A 22,022-nucleotide genomic window follows, 5' to 3' on the forward strand; every position below is an offset into this window, starting at 1 on the left:
GTGACAATTCACAAGAAAGGGGACACGGAGAAGGCGGAAAATTATAGAAGAGTAGCGCTGTTATGTACGGCCTACAAGGTTATACGCAGAAGTTATAAGGAGAAGATTGGAAAAGAACGTAGAGGAGAGAGCTAATACCGAAGAGCCAAGCAGGTTTTAGGAAAGGAAAAAGAACAGTAGATAACATATTCATAATGAGTCATGTTGTCCAAAGAGAGAGAGAAAGAGAGGAAGATGGAAATAAAAGAAAGATGTTCGCCTTCTTCGTGGACCTAAAAGCAACATTTGACAACGTAAACAAAGAAAAGCTTTGGAAACTGATGGAGAAGTAGAGCATAAACGGAAACATAATCGACAGGTTGAAGGGAATATATAGAGAAACGATGGCAACAATTAGGACGAGAGATGGACTACTAACAGAGGAGATTAAGACAAAAAAAGGAGTAAGACAAGGGTGTGTTCTGAATCCGATACTATTCAACATGTATATCGCGGATATTGATAAGTATTTGGATGTAAGAAGGTTAGGAGGGGGGGGGGGGGGGTAAAGATAGGAAAGAAAAAAGTTTAGTCCTTGGCGTATGCAGACGACTTGATTTTACTAGCGAAGAATAAAGAAGCCATGATGAATATATGATGGGAACGCTAAGGAAATTTCTAAAAGATAGAAAACTGGATTTAAACGTAGAGAAATCGAAAGTTATGGTTTTCAATAGTGGAGGGAAAGAGAAGAAAAGAAAATGGACATAGGAAAAAAAGAAAATAGAAAAAATACAAAAATTTAAGTATCTAGGTTTCACGTTTAACAAAAGAAAGGATTATGCGAGTCATATAAAAGTGCTAAGGAGAAAAGAAAGGATGGCGGCGAATATAGTATAGAGTATAGGCGAAAGGATGTGCAAAAACGATTTTTCGAAACGATGTATTTTATTCAGATACTTGATAGAAAGCGTGATGGTATACGGAGTAGAGATATGGGAATGGGAAAAAAGGAAAGAGTTAGAAAAGATACTTTTGGATTATATGAGATGGATGTTCACACTAGATTTTTGTACGCCAAGATATTTAATAACGAAAGAGTTAGGTTTAAAAAAGTTAAGAGTAGAATGGAATTAGAGCAAAAACGTACGAAGAAAAAATTGAGAAAATGGGGGAGGAGAGATGGGTAAAGATATGCTGGAGAGAAAAAAGAAAGGACGGATGGAAAAAACTATATGGTAAAGAAAGAGAAAAGGTATTATAATAGAAATGGCTGGGGAGTAATAGCGATTGATAACATGCCAAGGTCGGAGAGAAATCTAATAGAGAAGCTAAGAGAAAGAGAAAGGGATGTACAAGCGCAAGAAGAAGAAAGTAGAATAAAAGAAGCGAGGTATAATAAAAGATACAAGGAGTTTAGAAAGGAAAATGGTGTTCCAAGATACATAGAAGAAAGAATAGTAAGAGGTAAAAAAGGAGAAGGAATAAGGGCTTTAATTAGGTTAAGATGCGGAAACATGGAAAATGATAATAAATACTGGTTGGAGGAGGAAAATAGGATTTGTATATTTTGTAAGGAGCGAAAAGACAATATGAAGCATTTTACAAGCAAATGTAAGGTAACAGGGGATTGGTTTGTAGGATTAGGAGAGAATGTAAGAGATAGAATAAAAGAAATAGAAAATGAGGAGTTAGACGAAAAGAAGGAAGAGTTATTAATTAAGTTTTGGAAAGAAAAAGAAAAGCTTAATCGCAAAGAGGAAGGGAAAACCAAGGAAAAAGAGAAATAAGATTTCAAATAACAAAGAAAAATAAGAAAAGAAGAAAAATTAGAAATAACAGGAATTGGAGTATGATTTGCATTTTAGAAGAAATTCACACGAGTTAGTCATTTAAGCACTCTGTATAATGGTATAGTGTATATTGTAAAGAGAGTACTAATATGTTGTATTAGAAGAGTATTTATATTGAGCACCATATTGTATCATAGTGTAACATAGCTGTATTATATTGTATATTGTATATTTGTTAGTTTGTAGACTGTAGTAGGGTATGATATAAGGCCAAAGACGTAATGTATATAATATGCATATAAAGAAATAGGAAAGGGACATCTAATAATAGTTTAGTAATAGTTTTAGTATTAGTTTATAGAATAAGTAGTCTTTACAAACAAAGTACAAAATAAAACGTCAGTACAAAGAACGATCTCACATTTATATTTAGATTACACTTATATTTAGATTTAAGTAGGGGGAGGTAAGGCAAGGGAAGAGAAGAAAGAGTTAAACAAAGAAAGGAGGAGAAGAGAAAGAGATCTCGGAGGGAGTAAGGTGAGGGAAGAATCTCGTATGCATGCATGGTATGAAAGGATGTGTGAGCTAAGGTCTTTTTTGTAAACTAAGTCCTTCTTCCTGGCTGTATGTAGCTGAAGATAATAAACATTCATTCATTCATTCAAAATAAATGCAATAAATTCTTTTAAATTACTATAAAGAAATACACAGCTATGTATATCTATTTAAAGTAAAAATTTTTAAACCTAATATAACGGATTTATATTTTTTAAAAAAAAGAGAAGAAAAGGGGTAATGGTATACCATTTTGTTTGCTTAAAACAACTCAGTAAATATTAATGCAATGCGTTTTTATCAATATCAGTTTGTTAGCAACAGAGTTCTACCAATCGCTCTATGAGTAAAAGATTCATTGAGTAAAATAAATGTAATTTACAATTTACTGAAAAAAAAGAAAAGAATTTGTTTATGAAATAGAAAAGGAATCATGACATATTAACAACTAATATTATAAAAAGCACTATTAATTATAAAAAAAATTAATCTCTCGTAGATTTTATGCAAGTACCAAAGTTTTGTGAACAATTTAAAAAATATATTGTATTTAAAAAAAAATTTTTTTAATCTTTTTGTGTTAAAAAATAACTTTTAAATTAAATTTCTTTGCTACTAGCACGCAACGTCATTATAAAATCGCAAAAACGGTTATAAGTTCATAAGTCATAACACTTGTAATACAAATGACTCACAATCCTCATACATAATATAACTTTATACACACATTACGTCGCACATTAAATTTAATTACATTACTTCAAAGCCACACTACAAAATTAATATCAAATATATTTCTCAAAATTAAGTAGAGTATACATCTATAAAAATTTATGCTAAACTTTCTCTTAAACACTAATGATTAGTATCCTACAAATAAACTGTAACAAAATAATTTTAACAATTGCTCTGAAAATACAATGTAAATTACACAAAATATCATTGTATCTCACTAACTCACACTTATTTCATGACCTCCTCTCCTTCATTTTAAACAATTAAAATCAAATACAAATTAAAATCTGTAATTCTAATGTTGAATTCGTAATCAGCAATTTTCAAAAACCATAGTGTATAAAGATGGGCAAAAAAATATACAACATAATTTATTAAAACTTTTGTGAAATTTTCCACCATTGAATTTACCATCTTAAAATTTATTTTTCAAAAAATTTATATTTTATGTTAACATCAAATTCACATTTAGCAACCTTGAAACTATTATTAAACAAAAATACACAAAATAAAATTAAGATAATGTTTTTATAATTAATTTTGTACCATATTTAATTTATTTTAAAATTTGAAATTTTAGTATGAAATTAAATTTATATTCAGTAAAAATTCTAAAAAATGCACGTGTGTGTGTGTGTGTGTGTGTGTACGCGCGTGTGCGTGTGTGTGTGTCTAGTGTGTAATCCTAGACCTAATATATAATCATTTATCTAAATACATACACGAATATACTGTTTTATTTTAGACTCACTTCATATTTTGAGATCTCACTTAATAAGTTAAAAATATATAATGTTATGATCTCAAAAGGACATTAGCTAAAATATGTATAGGCCTAATGTAAACTACAAATAATTTTGTATAATTTTGAATCTCTTATCGAATATCAGTTTTATTTGTCTAAACTCATGGAAAAATTTATTTTTAAGAGATCGAAATAAACCTTCTCTGATAATAATATGATTATTGCATTATAAAAATTATAAAAATTATTTAATTATTTGTATTATTCATAACTTTTTTAATTATTACAAAGGAAGAAAACAAAAATCAAAATGTTAAATCTAACCGAGCCGCCAAGGCAAAATATCACATGCACTTGGTGGCTTGATTAAATTTAACATTTTGAAACTATTAAATTTTGATATTTTCTTCATTTTTTGTTTTAAAAAGTTGGAAATAAACTATAATATAAATAATTAAATAATTTGGACAAAATATACTAATCATATTTACTATCAGAGAACTCATTTAAAATAAATTTTGATCACTTTCCAAGTTTAAACAAATGATATTATTGTACTCAAAAACTAAAAAATTATATGTACAGTTTATGTTACCCTTCTTAAGCCAAAATCAAATCATTTATAAATCGTCTTTTAGTTTCAACTTTTGACATAATTAATGGATAATGTGGAAGAAATATTTTAAATCTTATATAAAAATACAATGATTTAAGATAAAATATTTAAAATACTTAATTAAAAATATACTTTTACCTGGATATTCAGTTTTCCATTCAGGATGATTCAAATTAGCATAAAGAACTGATGACATCGTCGCTGCATTACCCAATGCTTCGTCGGCCTCCATCTTTAAAATATTTCTTTGGTTGCTTGAAATGGGAATATTGCCTGTTGGAGCATTTCCCTCGTCTTCGGGATTTACCCATGGACTAGGTGGCTCCGAAAATGCCGGACTAAATTGTGGACTACTATAAAAACAAAAGTTTACACATACAAAAATTAAAATTGACATCAAAGTGTATTACGTATATTATATTACATGGTTTTCAAATTTTTTTTAAACTTTGATATTTACTAAAATAAAATCTAGAGAAGGCCAATGAGCAAAATCTTATTGTTTATTATTTCTTAAGTAATTTTACATTTTTTAGTTCTTTAAACTGTTCGTTGTTACTTTCAATCTTAAAACAGTTCTTCTTAAGAAACAAAATAGTAATATCACAATATTAAATTGATAATCAATTTAATAATACTGATGCTAAGCAATATATTATGATCTCCCTTATCTCCTGTCAAAATATAAAAAATTTGTAGTGTAAAATATTAACTCGATCAGAATTTAAACATCCCTACATTTCGTGCAGGTATCTCAGTCTATTCGACCACTGAGGTATATGGTATTATAACAGCATCCAATAATATTAAAAAAACAAATTAAAAGGCCAATACGTACAATAATTGATATATATATATTGTGTATATATATATATTGTGTGTGTGTGTATATATATATATATATATATATATATATATATATATATATATGTATATGTATATATATTATATATGTATATATATTATATATATATTTTATATATATATATATATTATATATATATTTTATATATATATATATAATTATTATTATCATCTTTATTAAAGTGCAAATAAGTACAGTAGCAGAAGCATGGCAAATTTGGAAAAGAGAATTTACAGGCACATCAAAAGACGAGATATCAGCAAGACTGCTGTGTAAAAACTTGAGCCCTTAAGATACTGAAGACATTTAAAGTACTATAAAAGTATAAAACACAATTCAAAGAATATAAAGTAATGTAAAAGTACAAAACACAAATCAAAGAGCACAAAAATAATAATAGTAGTATACAAAGTAATAATAATGGTATACAAAATAATAACGACATAGAAATCAAGCATAGAAATAAAAGTATATAAAACACAATTCAAAGAGCGCAGAAAAAATAATATACAGGGTGATTCAGAACGACCCATGTGTCCCCGTAAAGACATGTTCTTAGATAAATTCTGAAACAATTTTTCCTGTACAAAAATTTTGTCCGACGCTTACTTTTTGAATAAGAGGATAAAATTAGCGAATCACGGGCCGTGTACACATGGCAGACAAAGGCGGCGCAACTCATCGTCCGAGCGCGGGCGCTTACCCATGTCGGACGGTAAGTTGCGTCGCCTTTGTCTATCATGTGTACACGACCCGTGATTCGCTAATTTTATCCTCTTATTATTCAAAAAGCGTTGGACAAAATTTTCGTATAGGAAAAATCGTCTAAAAATTTATCCAAGAACATGTCTTTACAGAGACACATGGGTCGTTCTGGATCATCCTGTGTGTATGTATATATGTATGTATATAAATATTTTTCTATCAATATGTTTATTCTTACTTGCTGTATTCTGAATGATATGGTGAAGGCGGTGGAAAACTCATTGGAGAATTTAAGTTTGATTGGCCAACCGAGGGTAGAGCACCAGGTACTTGAGGTCTTGCTAAAGGCATTGCTGTTTGAACACCTACAACAATTAATTCAAATATATAAAAACTCAAAAAACGTGACAAAACGTAAAAACAATTACAAAAAATAAAAAATATTAAAAAAATTTTTTTTATAAACAGTAGATATGTAAACAACTTATCTTAGTATTAAAAAACCAATAACTGATATGTCAAGATAATCAAAAACTCACATATTTGAAAATATTTTAAAATATATTTTAGAACCACAAGTTTACTATATAACGTTTTAGTTAATAAATATCTTAATTTCAATTTTCTACTCTTTTTTTTTAATAATCATTTTTAATAATTTTTACTTTCATCGTTTTCATTTTTTATTAAAATTTTAGTTTAATATTATAAATTATTTATGATTTTATCTATTGTTTAATTATTGATATATTTGGTATTTACCAGGATGAGGAGAGGGTGATACAAGAGGAGTAGTAGATGATGAGGGATGAGAAGTTGGAGCTTGAACAGAAAACACCGATGATTCCTGAGATTCCTGAGATTCATCAGTCAGAACGCCTTTAAATATTTCTTCGATATCTTTACTGTCCATATTAGGTAATCCTTAAAAAAAAAAAAGAATATATTAAATTTTATATATATTTAGTGAAATATATTCTAATATTCAACTGAGAAATCAAAATTTAAAAAAATTATTTTAATAAGTAATACCTCTACTGTAAATGACATATCTAATATTTACTTGGAAAAAACTTACCGGTGTCTCTGACCATTGATTCTAAATTAAAATGTGGACTAAGGATATCTGTCAATTCATCTTTATTTGCACCTTGAGCATCATCCAATTCATCTAATGCTTCGCTCGCTTTTGCTAAATCTTCATCGTTTTCATTCATTATTGTATTCACTAAATCATTATCCAATAAATCTCCAGAAATTGGTAAAATATCTCCAAGTGCCTCAGTATCACTCCCGTCATCTTCCACAATTTCTTCTCTTTTAATTTGTTCAGGAGCTATTTTTTCATCTTCTTTTTCTTGTTTTGCTTTGACCTGTTCCATTACCTTCAATTCATCTTGTGATAACTGAATTGTATTGGCATTTTCAGGAACTTTGTGTTCTTCCTCGGATTCACTACTGCTTTCAAGATCTTTCTCTTTTGTTGTATCCATTAAATCTTTGCCAAAAAATGCTTCTTGCATGTAAATAGGAAAACATTCTGCCAATTTTGTTTTTGGCTTTCTTCTCTGAGGTTTTCTTCGAGGTTTATCATCTCCCATTCCCACAATTGAAGATTCCCCAGGTTTTTCAGCATCTTCTTCTTCCTTATCCTTCCTAGTTCTCAATCTTACAATAAATCCTCCAATTCCTAATTTTTGCAGATTTCTTTGACGTTTTCTTCGCAAAACAGGAAGTCCGTTTTCTGAAGTGCAAATGCTGAAACCTTCTGGGGGAGGATGGTTCCATACCATACCTTCTTTCAACACTATCTCTGGTTCATCTTTGACATCCATCATTTCTAGTTTATTTTCCTCTAAAGAGTTATCTAAACTTCCTCCAGCAACAACAGATTCGATAGTCGCCATGATATCTGCTTCTTTATCTACCATCTGAGGTTGTTTTCTTTTCTTTTTTCTTGTTTGCTGATGTTCTGCAGTTAAGGATTTAATATGGCTCATCCCAGCTTCAGAAAGATATACTCCTTCCACCAAATATTGCTGTGAGGAAGCTTTAAATATTTCTGTATTCCGATTTTGAGGTGGAGAAGATGACCGAGTAAATTTCGAAGAAGGTTTGGAGAGAAGATGTGGAGGAGGAACGTCTCTAGGACGACACAGAAGACAAACGTAACCCTCCTCCGCACAGCGTTCAGCCTCAGCTTCGCTTTTAATTGAATCACAACCACAATGAAGCCATCTTTCGCACTGTATGCATTGAATGATGAGATCACCTTCCTGATAAGCTTCTTGACAAGCTACACAAGCGGTATGAGAAGCACAGGGTCCACACTGAGTATAACTCTTTTGCCAGGAAGAATTGAAACCAGGATCGTTAGAGCCACAAGTCTGACATTGTGCACACCATTTGCACTTCCATGTGCCATGTGGTACATAATCCAAAGGCGGGTCCATACAATAAATGTGATAGCTGATATCACAGTCATCACAAAGAATCAAACGAGCTTCATCATTTCTTTCACCACAACCTTAAAAATAAAAACATTCTATTAATAGATTGCATGATTAACAGTTATATTTTTGTTAGTTCTATTTCAAGATTAAAAAATGCATCAATACTTTTAATAATTTTTAATAAATTGAAATATCAGGATGTTTAAACAAATTTTGTAAAAAAATTTTCCTGAGATTTTTTGGGATTTTCCAGAAATTTTATTGAAAATTTCAGAAGATAAAATTAGATTTTTTTTAATGCAGCTTTAAAATAAATTTATTTTATTATACATTTTAACATTCTTTAATTATACAATCACAAAAAACTGCTAAGATTTGAATATTATATTTGACAAGGTACTAAAAATAAATATGAATTAAATATAAAGATTTGTTCGAAATACACAAATCTAATTTTGAAAGGTACAGAATTCAAAAGATTAAACACACAACTTAGAATGATATATTGTTTTCATTAATAATTTTTTTTATAAAAATTCACGAGTCACAAGAGAATGTATGTGTATGTGCCATTACTAATCAATTTTGCATTATAAAAAAAATGATCAAAAAAACAATTTTATCAGACAAAATTTAAATTTAAAAAATTTCCAAAAATTTTTCTGAATACCTATAAAATCCCATGAAAATTCATAATTCTCAAGAATAAAAAATCAATTTCTTGAAAATTCCAAGATCTTTTCCAGTAATAAACATCCTGAATATATATATTTCAATTTTTCAATACCTTCGCAAACAGTACAGTCGAGACATCGCCAGCCCTTTTGCAAAATGACCTTGGTAATCTTAACACTAGCGCAATATGGATGATAACACTGGCCGCATTGTACGCATGCAATCAAACAACCTTCTTGGTCCATCCCAATGGAACCGCACATTACACAAATATCCTGAGTTAGAACGAATTTATCCTTGGCAGAGCAAAGGATCAATCTGTTCTCACCCCCAAGCTGTTCTTCTTCCTTTGATTGAGATGAATCTGGATTCGGACTCTGCATTGTTAAAGAGGAGTTCATTTATTATTTAAAACATAAAGATAAGTTTACCAGTCTTCTCTAACTAAAAAACAAATATATTCAATTTGCTACAGTGCACAGATGGCGTTAGTAATCTTTTGTTTACATCGCCGATTCTTTTGTCGAGCGAGACGAGCGGCACGTGGTTGCGCGCCGCGGCGCCGGGGGAATAAAGACGGATAAAGCCTGTTCTACAATAACAGTAAACACAAGACGTAAAGTTGTAACGTAAGAAATGAAAATTTTTCATTCGCTTACGAGCTCTTAAAACCTGCCTTACAACCTTACAGGCTTAAAGGCTTAAGCCTGTTCTACAATAGCATAAACACAAGACCGTAAGGTTGTAAGGCGTGGTTTTAAGAGCTCGTAAGCGAATGAAAAATTTTCATTTCTTACGTTACAACCTTACGCTCTTGTGTTTACTGCTATTGTAGAACAGGCATTAAAGCCTGTTCTACAATAGCAGTAAACACAAGACCGTAAGGTCGTAACGTAAGAAATGAAAATTTTTCATTTGCTTACGAGCTCTTAAAACCATGCCTTACAACCTTACGGTCTTGTGTTTATGCTATTGTAGAACAGGCTTATGAAATGAAAATTTTTCATTTGCTTACGAGCTCTTAAAACCATGCCTTACAACCTTACGGTCTTGTGTTTATGCTATTGTAGAACAGGCTTAATGCCTGTTCTACAATACCAGTAAACACGACCGTAAGGTTGTAACGTAAGAAATAAAAATTTTTCATTCGCTTACGAGCTCTTAAAACCACGCCTTACAACCTTACGGTCTTGTGTTTATGCTATTGTAAAACAGGCTTAAGTCCCACAATAAATGTACTAAGTTTTAAGCCGTAAGAAATTAACCAATTAGAGTTGAATATGAGGAGAATAATCGACCATGGTTGGTCAATTTCTTACGGCTTAAGGCTTACTACACCTATTGTAGACCGGGACTAAATCCTGTTCTACAATAGCATAAACACAAGACCGTAAGGCATGGTTTTAAAAGCTCGTAAGCAAATAAAAAATTTTTATTTCTTACGTTACAACCTTACGTCTTGTGTTTACTGATATTGTAGAACAGGCTTAAGTCCCGATCTACAATAGATGTAGTAAGTCTTAAGCCTTAAGAAATTGACCAATCATAGTTGAATATGAAAATAATCGACCATAGTTGGTCAATTTTTTATGGCTTAAGACTTACTACACCTATTGTAGACCAGGACTAAAGCCTGTTCTACAATAGTAGTAAACACAAGACGTAAGGTTGTAACGTAAGAAATAAAAATTTTTCATTTGCTTACGAGTTCTTAAAACCACGCCTTACAACCTTACAGTCTTATGTTTATGCTATTGTAGAACAAACTTAAGAAATAAAGGGTGCTTTCCAGCTACGACACAAGTCGACACAGTGTCCATTAGTGTGAGTGAGACAACTAAAATTTTCTCTCTTACACTAATGGACACTGTGTTACAGTGTCGATTTGTGTCGTAGCTGGAAAGTACCCAAAGTTTTCATTCGCTTACGAGCTCTTAAAACCACGCCTTACAACCTTACGGTCTTGTTTATGCTATTGTAGAACAGGCTTAAGTCCCGGCCTACAATAGGTGTAATAAGCCTTAAGCCTTAAAAAATTAACCAATCATAATTGAGTATGAGGAGAATAATCGACCATAGTTGGTCAATTTCTTACGACTTAAGGCTTACTACATCTATTGTAAACCGGGACTAACTGAATGAATAATTTTCATTTCTTACGTTACAGTCTTGTGTTTACGGCTATTGTAGAACAGATTTAATAGCTTATTGTAGAAAACTTATAATAAGCTATTAATTGGTATTATATAAGTTGGTTTATGCAATCCATATCCGCTAATTTAACGAAATCTGTAAAAAAATTGACCAATCATAGTTGATTATTCTTCTATAAATTGATTATGATTAGTAAATTTCTTACAGATTCCGGCATAAGTTAGCGGTTACGGCCTGCATAAACCAACCTTAAGTCATAAGCCATAAGATTCGATTAATAAGCTATTAATCAGTATCATAAGTCGTAAGGCATTGATCAATCACAGTCAAATATTCTATTCACATTCGACTGATTGGTCAATTCTTATAATTACTTGTGCTTACAATTTATGCCATCAACTAAAACTTGTTCTACAATAGCTGTAATGTAAAGTTGTAAAGCGTGGTTGTAAGAGCATATAAACAAATGAATAAAGCCTGTTCTACAATAGTCGTAAATACAAGACCGTAAGGTTGCGTAAGAAATAAAAATTATTCATTCGCTCACAAGCTCTTAAAACCACGCCTTATAACCTTATGGTCTTGTGTTAATGCTATTGTAGAACATGCTTAATAGCTTATTGCAGAAAGCTCATAAGAAAAGTGATCCATTTCCTTATAAATGGACCAATCAATTTCTTTATGCATATGAAAGAGTGTGCTTCCCGCTTTATTGCCCCGGCGCGCTACAAATACTTCGAAGCGTTTTATTGACCAATCAAAACAAAAAAATTTACAAATTAACCAATGTAAAAAATGCTTCAAAGTGTCTGCAAGTAGTGTAGTAACGGGCGGATTCCGATAGCACACGGGACCGATAGCACACCAGCACTCACAACGGCCGATTCCTAGAGTTTTTCCGTTGGTTGGGTTAGATAAATCAAGATGATTGGTTGGTGGGCTATCGCACCATGCGCTATCCGATCCCATCCGTCTGTAACATCAAGGTGCGTTTACTTTCGCGATCAAAGCGCTTGTAAACATCTTTGCAAGAGACGGGATCCGATAACGCACGGTGCAATAGCCCACCAACCAATCATCTTAACTTATCTAACCCAACCAACGGAAAAACCCTACGCATCGGCCGCTGTAAGTGGTGGTGTGCTATCGGTCCCGTGTGCTATCGGGATCCGCCCCATTCTTCTTTTCTCAGTAGCAGGATTCTGTAACTCGTTAACAACAGCTAGGGATATTGTTACGTGTCGTTCGTTGCGTAGCTTTTCTACCATGTATAATCGATATCATAAGTCATAAGCCATAATTGATCAATCACAGTCGAATATTCTCTTTACATTTGACTGTGATTGGTCAATTTTTATGACTTATGACTTATGATACCGACTAATAGCTTATTGTAGAAAGCTTATTAACGATACCGAATTGTCATTACGAAGTTAGAGAATAGGCCTACAGCGCGTGAGCGACCAAAGTAAATATACCCCAAGTGGATCGTAGCTATTATAACCCTTAAATGGGTGCGCTTTGAACGTTAATGGGCGTACGCGGCACTGAATGCCGTATCACAAATGTATTATTTAAAAGTTATAATAATTGGATGAATAATTGTAAAATCGTCATAAAAGTAACTACGCTATCTTATAGTTAAGGGGGACAATCATGAAACTTTTTCCCTAGGGCGGAAACGTGAAAAGTGAAAATCTTTACCATTGAAGTTAATGGAGAAATTTTTCACTTTTCACGTTTCCGCCTTAGGGAAAAAGTTTCATGATCGACCCCCAGATGTTGAATGAGAAATACAGAAGGTTGGCAATAGAAGAAATGCATTACCAATGATTTTTTAGAGAAACAAATTTTGCGGCACTCGGTGTCGCAACGCTCCCACTTAGGGCCACTTGCACCAACGTCGATTAAGTGTCAAATGTGATTGATTATTTCAGGTTAATTCTACTTAACGACAAATGCGATTGGTTAATTCTGATAGAAAAATCAGCTGATTAAGTGGCCCTTAAAGTTAACTAAAATCTTTTTTATTAAGCTTTTGATCGCAATTCCACAAGCTCAGGCTTGTTGTGTTGAATGTTTTACGTTTGGGAAGAGTGTCTTATTTTGAACGTTCAAACTACAGATTTTCAGTAGCACAGGCAATATAAATGTCAGATGACAGCTGCACAAGCCAAAAATAAGTAAATTAACTTTTTCTTCCAATTTTCTTATAAATCTAATCTTGCGTAATGTATTTTTGTGCCTATTTTTCTTGTGGAAAATGCTTTTGTAATGTATAAAAACAATTAAAAAAAAAAAAAAAACCAATGTGTCTGTAATTCCCAGTGGTTTAACATCCCCTTAAACTATACAATTTGCAAAATAAAATCGTATAAATTTGATTTATTTTATTTACTTGTGTTGCTTTTGATGAAAAAAACTGCATAAGAAATCATTTGAATTTACTCGTTTATACAGTGAAATTTTGGTAATCATCTCATTAGAATTAAATAATAATTTTCTCTTTTTCTCTACATATCATTTTTTTTCAATGTTTTTCACATATAAATTGTATATATGCTGTAATTGCCTTACTTCAGTGTATGACTTTTTGTCATTTTTTTCTGAAGCACATCTTTTGACACAATAAAAAAAAATGTTCTTTTACACTAATCAATTTGTACTTTGATGTACAATCAAACACAGTAATCAAACTTTAAAAATTAGTGAGCTATCAAATTTGTCAAATTAAAATTACTTTGTGATGTAAAGTTGACCACTGAATGTAAGAAGGTCACTAACTCCATCTATTGATTAGTATTTTTCAGCAATCCATTAATGCCCGTTTCCTCCAATGTGGTTCAACTCAGAGTTCATGTGAACTTCATTCAATTTTGAACGCAGTTTAATCTTCGGTCAACTCGTTTTGCTTTCCTTCAACTTTACCTTCATTCCGATCAACTGAACGTACATACACTTCGTGCGTGTTAACTCAAATCAAATTTGTGTCAAGTAATGTGATTGGTGCACAGCTAATGATTGTGACGGAAAGAGAGAAAGGTTGGGCAACTGGCATTGAAACCGCGGCGGCATAGGTAACAAACTCTGGAAAAAATCTGGACAGCAATAAGTTTTGATAATTAAGTAAAAAAATTGAAAAATATTTAAACAATCTTTAATATTGTGAAATATTAAAGATAAAAATTAAAGATATTAAAGATAAATATTAAAGATATTTTAAATTTTATTTCGTCTAAATCCTCGAAATAATTCATACGTAATTTAAATCTTTTGGGTCTCCTATTTATATATCTTATTATATTTTCATCATCAAATGATGATAAAATATTATATGCCATAATGACTTTAAAACTAAGAATAAATATAGATGACAATATGCATAACTTCAAACAATCTCAAATGTTGCATTTTGCGTTGTCTACTGCTTAAACGCCGATCAAACCAATTAACCGGCCAAAAATGGGCGTTCAAAGTGAACGCCGTTTAACTCATTTGAATCTTCAGTAAAAACTTGGTGGAACGCAAAATGTCATTGATCGGAGTTTAAACTGGGTTCAAATTTTGAACCACGTTGGAGGAAACAGGCATAAAACTCCTTTATTTTATGAACCCCTTATTTTTATGAAGAGTATATTGAATCATAAGAAGCTGATTTAGACACATACCTGTAAACCCACTTCGGGAATTCCATAAAACCCTCTCATCTTTCCCTTTGGTCCTCTTTTTCTTCCAAATTCAGTCATCTTTTGCCTCTTTTGATAGCCCAATTTTCCAATACCTTTTGGCCTACCAATAATCCCACTACTAATCCCCAATCTTTTCTTCGCAATCTTTGTGGCACAAAATGGTTTTCCTTTCCCTAATCCAACCGAATAAAGCGCTTCTTCGGAACAACCACTTGGATAATCTAATTCAGAGGACTCGCCATCGAGACTTTCTTGAGAAGCGCTTAAACTTAAGTCGCCTTCATCGATGCTGTCTTTCCGTCTCGCTACCATAGCAATGCTCTTGCAATGTAGGCAGACATATTCGTAATCCGGTTTCGCATCTTTACGCTGCTGATAAGTAAGCGGATCGGCTTCGGGATCGCACGTACCATGCACGAATTTCTTGCAACCATGACATTGAACCATTTCACGATATGCTGCAGCTCTACAATGAACAAATAATAAACAAATGAATATAATATATAAGAATAAACTCCAATAACATTAAATAATGTAAACATTAGCAAAATTACATAAAATACTTCAGTTACCTATATGCCTTCCTACAAAGTGGACACGAGAAACCCTTGTTGCGCTGCTGATAACATGAATCACAAACGGTATAATGAGAATGCCATCTGGAGGATAGTCCGGCTCCGGGAGTACGTGAACCACAGTCGGTGCACACGCGACAACATTTGCACTTCCAGCCATATTTTGGAATGGAAGTAACAATTGGTCGCAGACAACCAGGATGGTAAGCTTTATCACATCGTTCACACAGCATTACCTATAACAAAATTCTTGTTTTATAAAAGCAATTAAAAAAACATAATAAACATATAAACATATACATGTGTATATGATTTGGAATGTATGTTTTCTAAATTTTCTTTTTTCTAAATTTTATATATACTTATGTTCTGTAATACATTAATCTGTGATAGCAAATTTTTGATATATTAGAAAAATGGTAAATTATTAAATAGTTTATAACATTTCTAATAATACATCTCGCACAAATAAATGCAGTATGTGCCATAGACTCAAAATCTGTGCTTTATCATATAATTAATTTCTTTTTTTTTTGTTTCTGTATTCATTTTGTATTGATTTAAATTTCTATAACCTTTGAAACATCCTCGGGTTGCCGACAAACTTGACACACACGACAAGATACGCATTGCCATCCAGCACGCACCCCAGGTAATAATGCTAAACCCACGCAACTGCCGTGATAGTGTTGGCCACACACAGAGCACATCACTAGATTCGAGACGTCACCCATTCCGTAACATTGAACGCATGTTACCTCTCCACACACTATAAATATAAGATTTTTTTCATTCAGTAAGCTTCTTTAGAGTTTAGCATCTAAAGTATTACAAAATACATTCGTGTGACTTTATCTGCAATAATAGCACTTTCACTTATTAATTTAATTTACACTATTGTATTAGCAAAATATTTTTTATATTTATATATAAAAGTGTAAAATTTGGACATTGTATTTTAATTTTTTTAATTCTTTCTTCTTACTTTATTCTAAGATATTAAATAAAAATTAGATAGCAAAAATTTTTTAAATTAAAAAATGAAACTTACGTAAAAGTGGAACCTGGCCAAGATGTTGACTGCAGAAAAGAGCTAAGTTCTTCGTATCTTGAAAGCAACTGCTAGCCGCAGCACAAGGAAAATGAAAATAACGATTGCACGACGTTACCTGCCAAATATTACAATTAGTTATAATTGAGTAATATAAAACAATTATAAATAAACTACACAAAAATATATATAAAAAAAACTTGTAAATTTTTATAATTTAATGTTATAATTAATTTTAAATTGTTTAAATTATTTAATTTTATAAATAATATTTATATTTCTTTTACTTCCATTATAATTCTATCTTATATCAGTGATTTGTTATAATAATTATAACTTACTTTGCAGGGAATTCCAGCACCATAATGTGAACAATAAGCACAACGTCTGGAGGAAGCTTGTAAAACGGCACGACATGCCAATTCTGATAGTAAATCTTGACTGTTGCTAGACCAGATAATACACGATTGATGAACGTAGTAATGGCCGGTCGATGAATCAAACAGAACTCCAACTTCCGGTTCCTCCAAATAGCCTACGATTGTCAATTCTTCCACAGGTTCCGTGAAATTAGTTAGACTAGTATTCCTATAAAAAAAATAATTAAAACAGATAAATCATCATATATTTTGTTTAGTATTATTTCTATTAAGCACACTTAGCAAATTTGTTAATTAGAGTTTAATAATATGTTTACCTGCATTTGGCTAAACTTTTTTGCCTACGACAGGTAACAGCAATTCCAGGTCCAGTAGCACGCGGACTTTTATCTCCTGCGACAACGACGTTGACAAGATGATCAGTAGCCGTTTCATCACGATTTGTCGGCTTTTCGGGAGTGAAACCCGATGGACATGTTAGACGCAAGAGTTCACCTTGTCCCAGCTGACTCCTCTCGCCTAAATTGCATAACGCGCATACTTTGCCCGGCCTAGAAATATTCATAATAGTAATTTTAAATACTGTGTAAAATATTTAAATTTGTTTTTCCTTAGTATTTAATTTCTTTCATATTTAATTTATCAAAATAATTATTTCATAAATTTTGGGAAGTATTGTCTTAGAAATTTCATTACATATAAATTTTACAAAATTTTAAATATAATATAATCTTAAATTTATTTTGGGTACAAAATAATTTTAGATTATAAAGACTATATTTTACCATTGTTCAGGAAAGTAAGGAGGTTCCTCCGGCGCTGGCATCGATCTATCGATCGAATTTCCCACTAATTCACCATCAGGAGTAGCATCATCAATTCCCGTACGCAAAGGACTTGGAGATTCCGAGTGTGTGTCATCATCTTTACTTTTAGTGCGACGTGGTACACCCCTTGTGTATCCAAATCTATAAAAGTAATTATTAAAAGATATTAAGAAATAACAAACAATTCATATTTTGTTAAAAACATACTACCATATACATATAATACTATATACATATACTACTATATACATAATATAGTATATATATGTATATATATATATATATATATGTTTTATATGAGCATGCACAGTATATAGTGTATTATCAGGATGTTTACTTAAATTTTATAAATAAATTCTCTGAAATTTCCAAATTTTCCAGAAAAAATTAGAAAATTTTTTAATGCAGTTTTGAAATAAGTTTATTTTATTATAATTCTTAAATGTTTCTTAATCATACAAAGAAAAGCTAGGTAAGTTTTAAATGTTAAAAATAAAATTTTGAAAAAATACTAATATGGAAAAAGTACTAAAAAGAAATAAATATAGCATATTACAATCTGGTTGCAATATACATATGCAACTTACTAAAAGTACAGAATTCAAAAAGTAATTATTCACACAATATCACTTTATAAAATGATATATCATTTTTTATTGTCAACTTAATATGATAAATATGAATGAATAAACAAACCCTTTTCCTCTGGCACCACCCCTTCCAAAAGATCTTCTGGCCCCTCCTCCGCGAGTTATTCCAAAAGGTCGGTCTTTCCTAGGTCTGCCAGGTCCACGACGAATGTTCAAAGGCTTACCCCCAGGTAATGAAAACTTAGGGTATCTCAGCGAATCATGAAAAGCCTCATCTGGTGTGACTAAACAAGAAAAAGATAAATAAATATAAAAAATAAGTTTAGAAAGGTATATAAATACATAAACATACAAAATATTAAATTAATTAAAATTTAATACTATATTTAATAATATTAATAAGTGTTAAATATATATTCTTTGTAAAAATTTTTTTTTAATTTTTACTATTATTTCATTGTTCTTATATGCAGTTTTCTCAGTTTTAATATTTTCTTTCAAATTTTAATTATCTTTGTATTAGAAATACCAATACTGCTACAACTCTGCTAAAGTCCCTTTCTCAAAAACTAAACACTGCACTATATTACTATTGATAAAAACATGATCTGCTTAAATAATTAAATTTATACATTTATAGTTTTTTTCTATAAAAAATCTATTAAAAACAAATTATTAAAAAAAAAATTTGAATGATTTTCTTTTACAAATATTATTTAAACAATAGTGAGTATATTTATTTATATTAGATTATTTTATATGTTTCCATTCCTAAAACTGTTTTGTTTATACTTTTCTCTTTCACATTTTTCTCATAATGCAGTTTGGAACACTATAAAGTACAGTAGTACACTTCTCTGAGAATAGACAAACTACAAAATCTTCAACTATAATGTTGGCAGATGTTTCATAAAATTCTTTGACATTTTCTTTAACACCTTAAAGTAGGAAAAATAGCATCAAATGTGCTAAATTTATTAATAAGAAAAGATATATAATATGGAAGGATTTTAGATTCTAGTCTTTTAATTTTATAAATTTTGTGTTATTCAATATATAACAATATATTTTAATACTTTGTTTACTAATTTATTTTATGATTAACTCTTATCCTAAGGGATTATATCTATATTCTACTATTACTGCCTAAGAGTTAGTTTTAGAACCTAATTTCACATTTTTGGGTTAAGTTGTACAAACATTATTACAAAATATAAATCAGTATTATAAAAATTGTTATATTAACTGATAAAAGACACTTTCTAGTTTATTTTCATGTTTTTCAAAATTTATCTTAGCTTTCATTTAAAAAAATATTACCTAAAAATAAAGTGGTATGCCAGTATTAGTGACTTTCCTGTTACATTTATGTATATTGTAAATAGCAATTGCAACATGCTCATCATTTTTCTAAAAATGATAGCAATACAATAAAAATGTTAAAAATACAATTATTCTTACCAGGAGTCGTTGGTGTCGTCTGTCCAATCAACTGATCTGAGTTAGCTGGAGATATAGGGATTCCTGTTGATTCTTCATCTTCGTCTTCACCTTCGGAAGCTTCATCCAGCTCCATCTCCTCCTCACCTTCGAGACGCACTTCATCATCCATGACACCTCTCACTCCCTACTTTTGCTCTACAAAGCTAAAAATTAAATTATCTAAAAATTTTGTTTTCAATTATAAAAACACAAAAGTATTGAGTCAAGTTAAAAAAACTTGATGACATTTGGACTTTTGCATAAATTAGAATTTCAATATTAAATAAAAAGCATTAAACATAAGACTAAAAGCACTTAGAAGTGCTTTGATAACAAGACGTTCTACTTTGCAAGAGTTTCCACAAAACAGCTTGCAAGAATACTGATACTAAAGCTAAATAGATTTTATCAAAGTGCGAACTTTTTTCTCTTAAACATTAAAATTAAGCATAGGTATTTAACAATTATATATCCAATTCGCGATAAAAAGATAAAAATTGGAATTTTGGAGTAATTTGCCCGTTCCCCACCCTCCGTACTATCGAATAAAGTCAGATTCGTCGTTCTCCTCCAGGTGAGGAGAGTACAGTAGATGAAGGAAGGCGTCGTGACGACGACGAGGAGTACGTTCGCCATTACTACGTAAACAGATTCTCGTCAGGGCGCGCCGCCGTTGGCCGCCGATTGCCTCTCGCGTTGGCGGGGTGCCGCGGAACTCGGCACTGAGCGCGGTCCACGTACTTGAGAATTAATGCTGCCGATGAGGCGACGTGAGTATCATGATGGAATCGACGACGGATTGCTGGTTATCGTGATGAAGGTGGCACAACCAGGTAAACATGTTGCAGCAGCGCGAATAGTCCGTGGAAAAAAAATGTCACATACACACAGGTAAATGAGCGGAATCCCCAGCGCGAACGGAAGAGTACGCGACGCGACTAATGCACTAGAATCACGGAGAACGGATATGCGCGCGCAACTCCGCCGCACGCGCATACTATCGCGCGTGCAACGTATGTATGTCTGTCAGCGCCACCGCTAGATGGCCGCGTCACAGTACGGCTGCGTTCATAAATTCAATGCCAGTATTGAAAATCTATAGTATACGTTACTCATTGAAGGCTATAAAGGGCCTCGCACATGAAATGCATAACATAACATAAGCACAACATAAGATCGACGAACCAATGAAAATGTTATGTAATTCAATATAGCGACTTTATGCTGAATGCTCATTGGCGTATCGGTCTTATGTTGTGCTTATGTTATGTTATGCATTTTATGTGCGAGGCCCTTAAGAGCCTCGCACATGAAATGCATAACAGAGCATAAGAGTAGCATAAAGGGCCTTGCACATGGAATGCATAACGTAACATAAGCAGAACATAAGACCGATGGACCAATAAGCATCCAGCATAAAGTCGCCATATTGATTTACATAAGATTCCCATTGGTCCAGAGGCCTTCTGCTACGCTTATGCTCTGTTATGCATTTCATGTGCGAGGCCCTTTAAGGCCTCTGGACCAATGGGAATCTTATGCAAATCAATATGGCGACTTTAAAAGCCCTCAAGGGCCTCGCACATGAAATGCATAACAGAGCATAAGCGAGGCATAAGGCCTCTGGACCAATGGGAATCTTATGTAAATCAATATGGCGACTTTATGCTGGATACTCATTGGTCTATCGGTTTTATGTTGTGCTTATGTTATGTTATGTATTTCATGTGCGAGGCCCTTCACACATGAAATGCATAATATAACATAAGCACAACATAAGACCGATGGACTAATGAGCATCCAGCATAAAGTCGCCATATTGATTTACATAAGATTCCCATTGGTCCAGAGGCCTTCTGCTACGCTTATGCTCTTTTATTCATTTCATGTGCGAGGACCTTAAAGGCTATAACACACATCTTCCATAACCGTAACCATAAGACGTACCGTAAGAATTAGCCAATCACAGTCGAGAATTAAGAAATAAGAATCTGAATTCTCAACGGTTATTGGCTAATTCTTACGGTACGTCTTATGGTAACGGTTATGGAAGGTATGTGTTATAGCCTTAAGACTTCTGGACCAATGGGAATCTTATGTAAATCAATATGGCGACTTTATGCTGGATGCTCATTGGTCCATCATGCTTA

The 22,022-nt window shown here is 32.0% G+C and overlaps 1 protein-coding gene across 12 annotated transcripts in view; it reads right to left on the reverse strand.

Moving 5' to 3' along the window:
• The window catches only part of LOC105197366 (histone-lysine N-methyltransferase 2C), a 75,284-nt gene extending 54,455 nt beyond the window's left edge, over positions 1 to 20,829 (reverse strand). For 10 of the 12 annotated variants that reach the window (XR_005576599.1, XM_039459047.1, XM_026137690.2 and 7 more), the window contains exons 1-15: positions 20,614 to 20,829; positions 19,852 to 20,036; positions 18,497 to 18,674; positions 17,759 to 17,941; positions 17,291 to 17,524; positions 16,935 to 17,181; positions 16,594 to 16,711; positions 16,118 to 16,311; positions 15,540 to 15,778; positions 14,947 to 15,433; positions 9,237 to 9,501; positions 7,075 to 8,523; positions 6,759 to 6,920; positions 6,235 to 6,361; positions 4,565 to 4,779 (exon numbers count right to left, since the gene is read on the reverse strand). Coding sequence is in view for 11 of the 12 variants with exons in the window: in XM_039459047.1 (XP_039314981.1) it covers positions 4,565 to 4,779; positions 6,235 to 6,361; positions 6,759 to 6,920; positions 7,075 to 8,523; positions 9,237 to 9,501; positions 14,947 to 15,433; positions 15,540 to 15,778; positions 16,118 to 16,311; positions 16,594 to 16,711; positions 16,935 to 17,181; positions 17,291 to 17,524; positions 17,759 to 17,941; positions 18,497 to 18,674; positions 19,852 to 20,002 (4,249 nt within the window). In the remaining variant the exon portion in view is untranslated. The other 2 variants (XM_039459043.1, XM_039459044.1) reach the window with 2 other exon arrangements.
• Positions 20,830 to 22,022: the final 1,193 nt, after the last annotated feature.

The sequence above is a fragment of the Solenopsis invicta genome, chromosome 16, assembly GCF_016802725.1.
Source record: "Solenopsis invicta isolate M01_SB chromosome 16, UNIL_Sinv_3.0, whole genome shotgun sequence".
Lineage (NCBI taxonomy): Eukaryota > Metazoa > Arthropoda > Insecta > Hymenoptera > Formicidae > Solenopsis > Solenopsis invicta.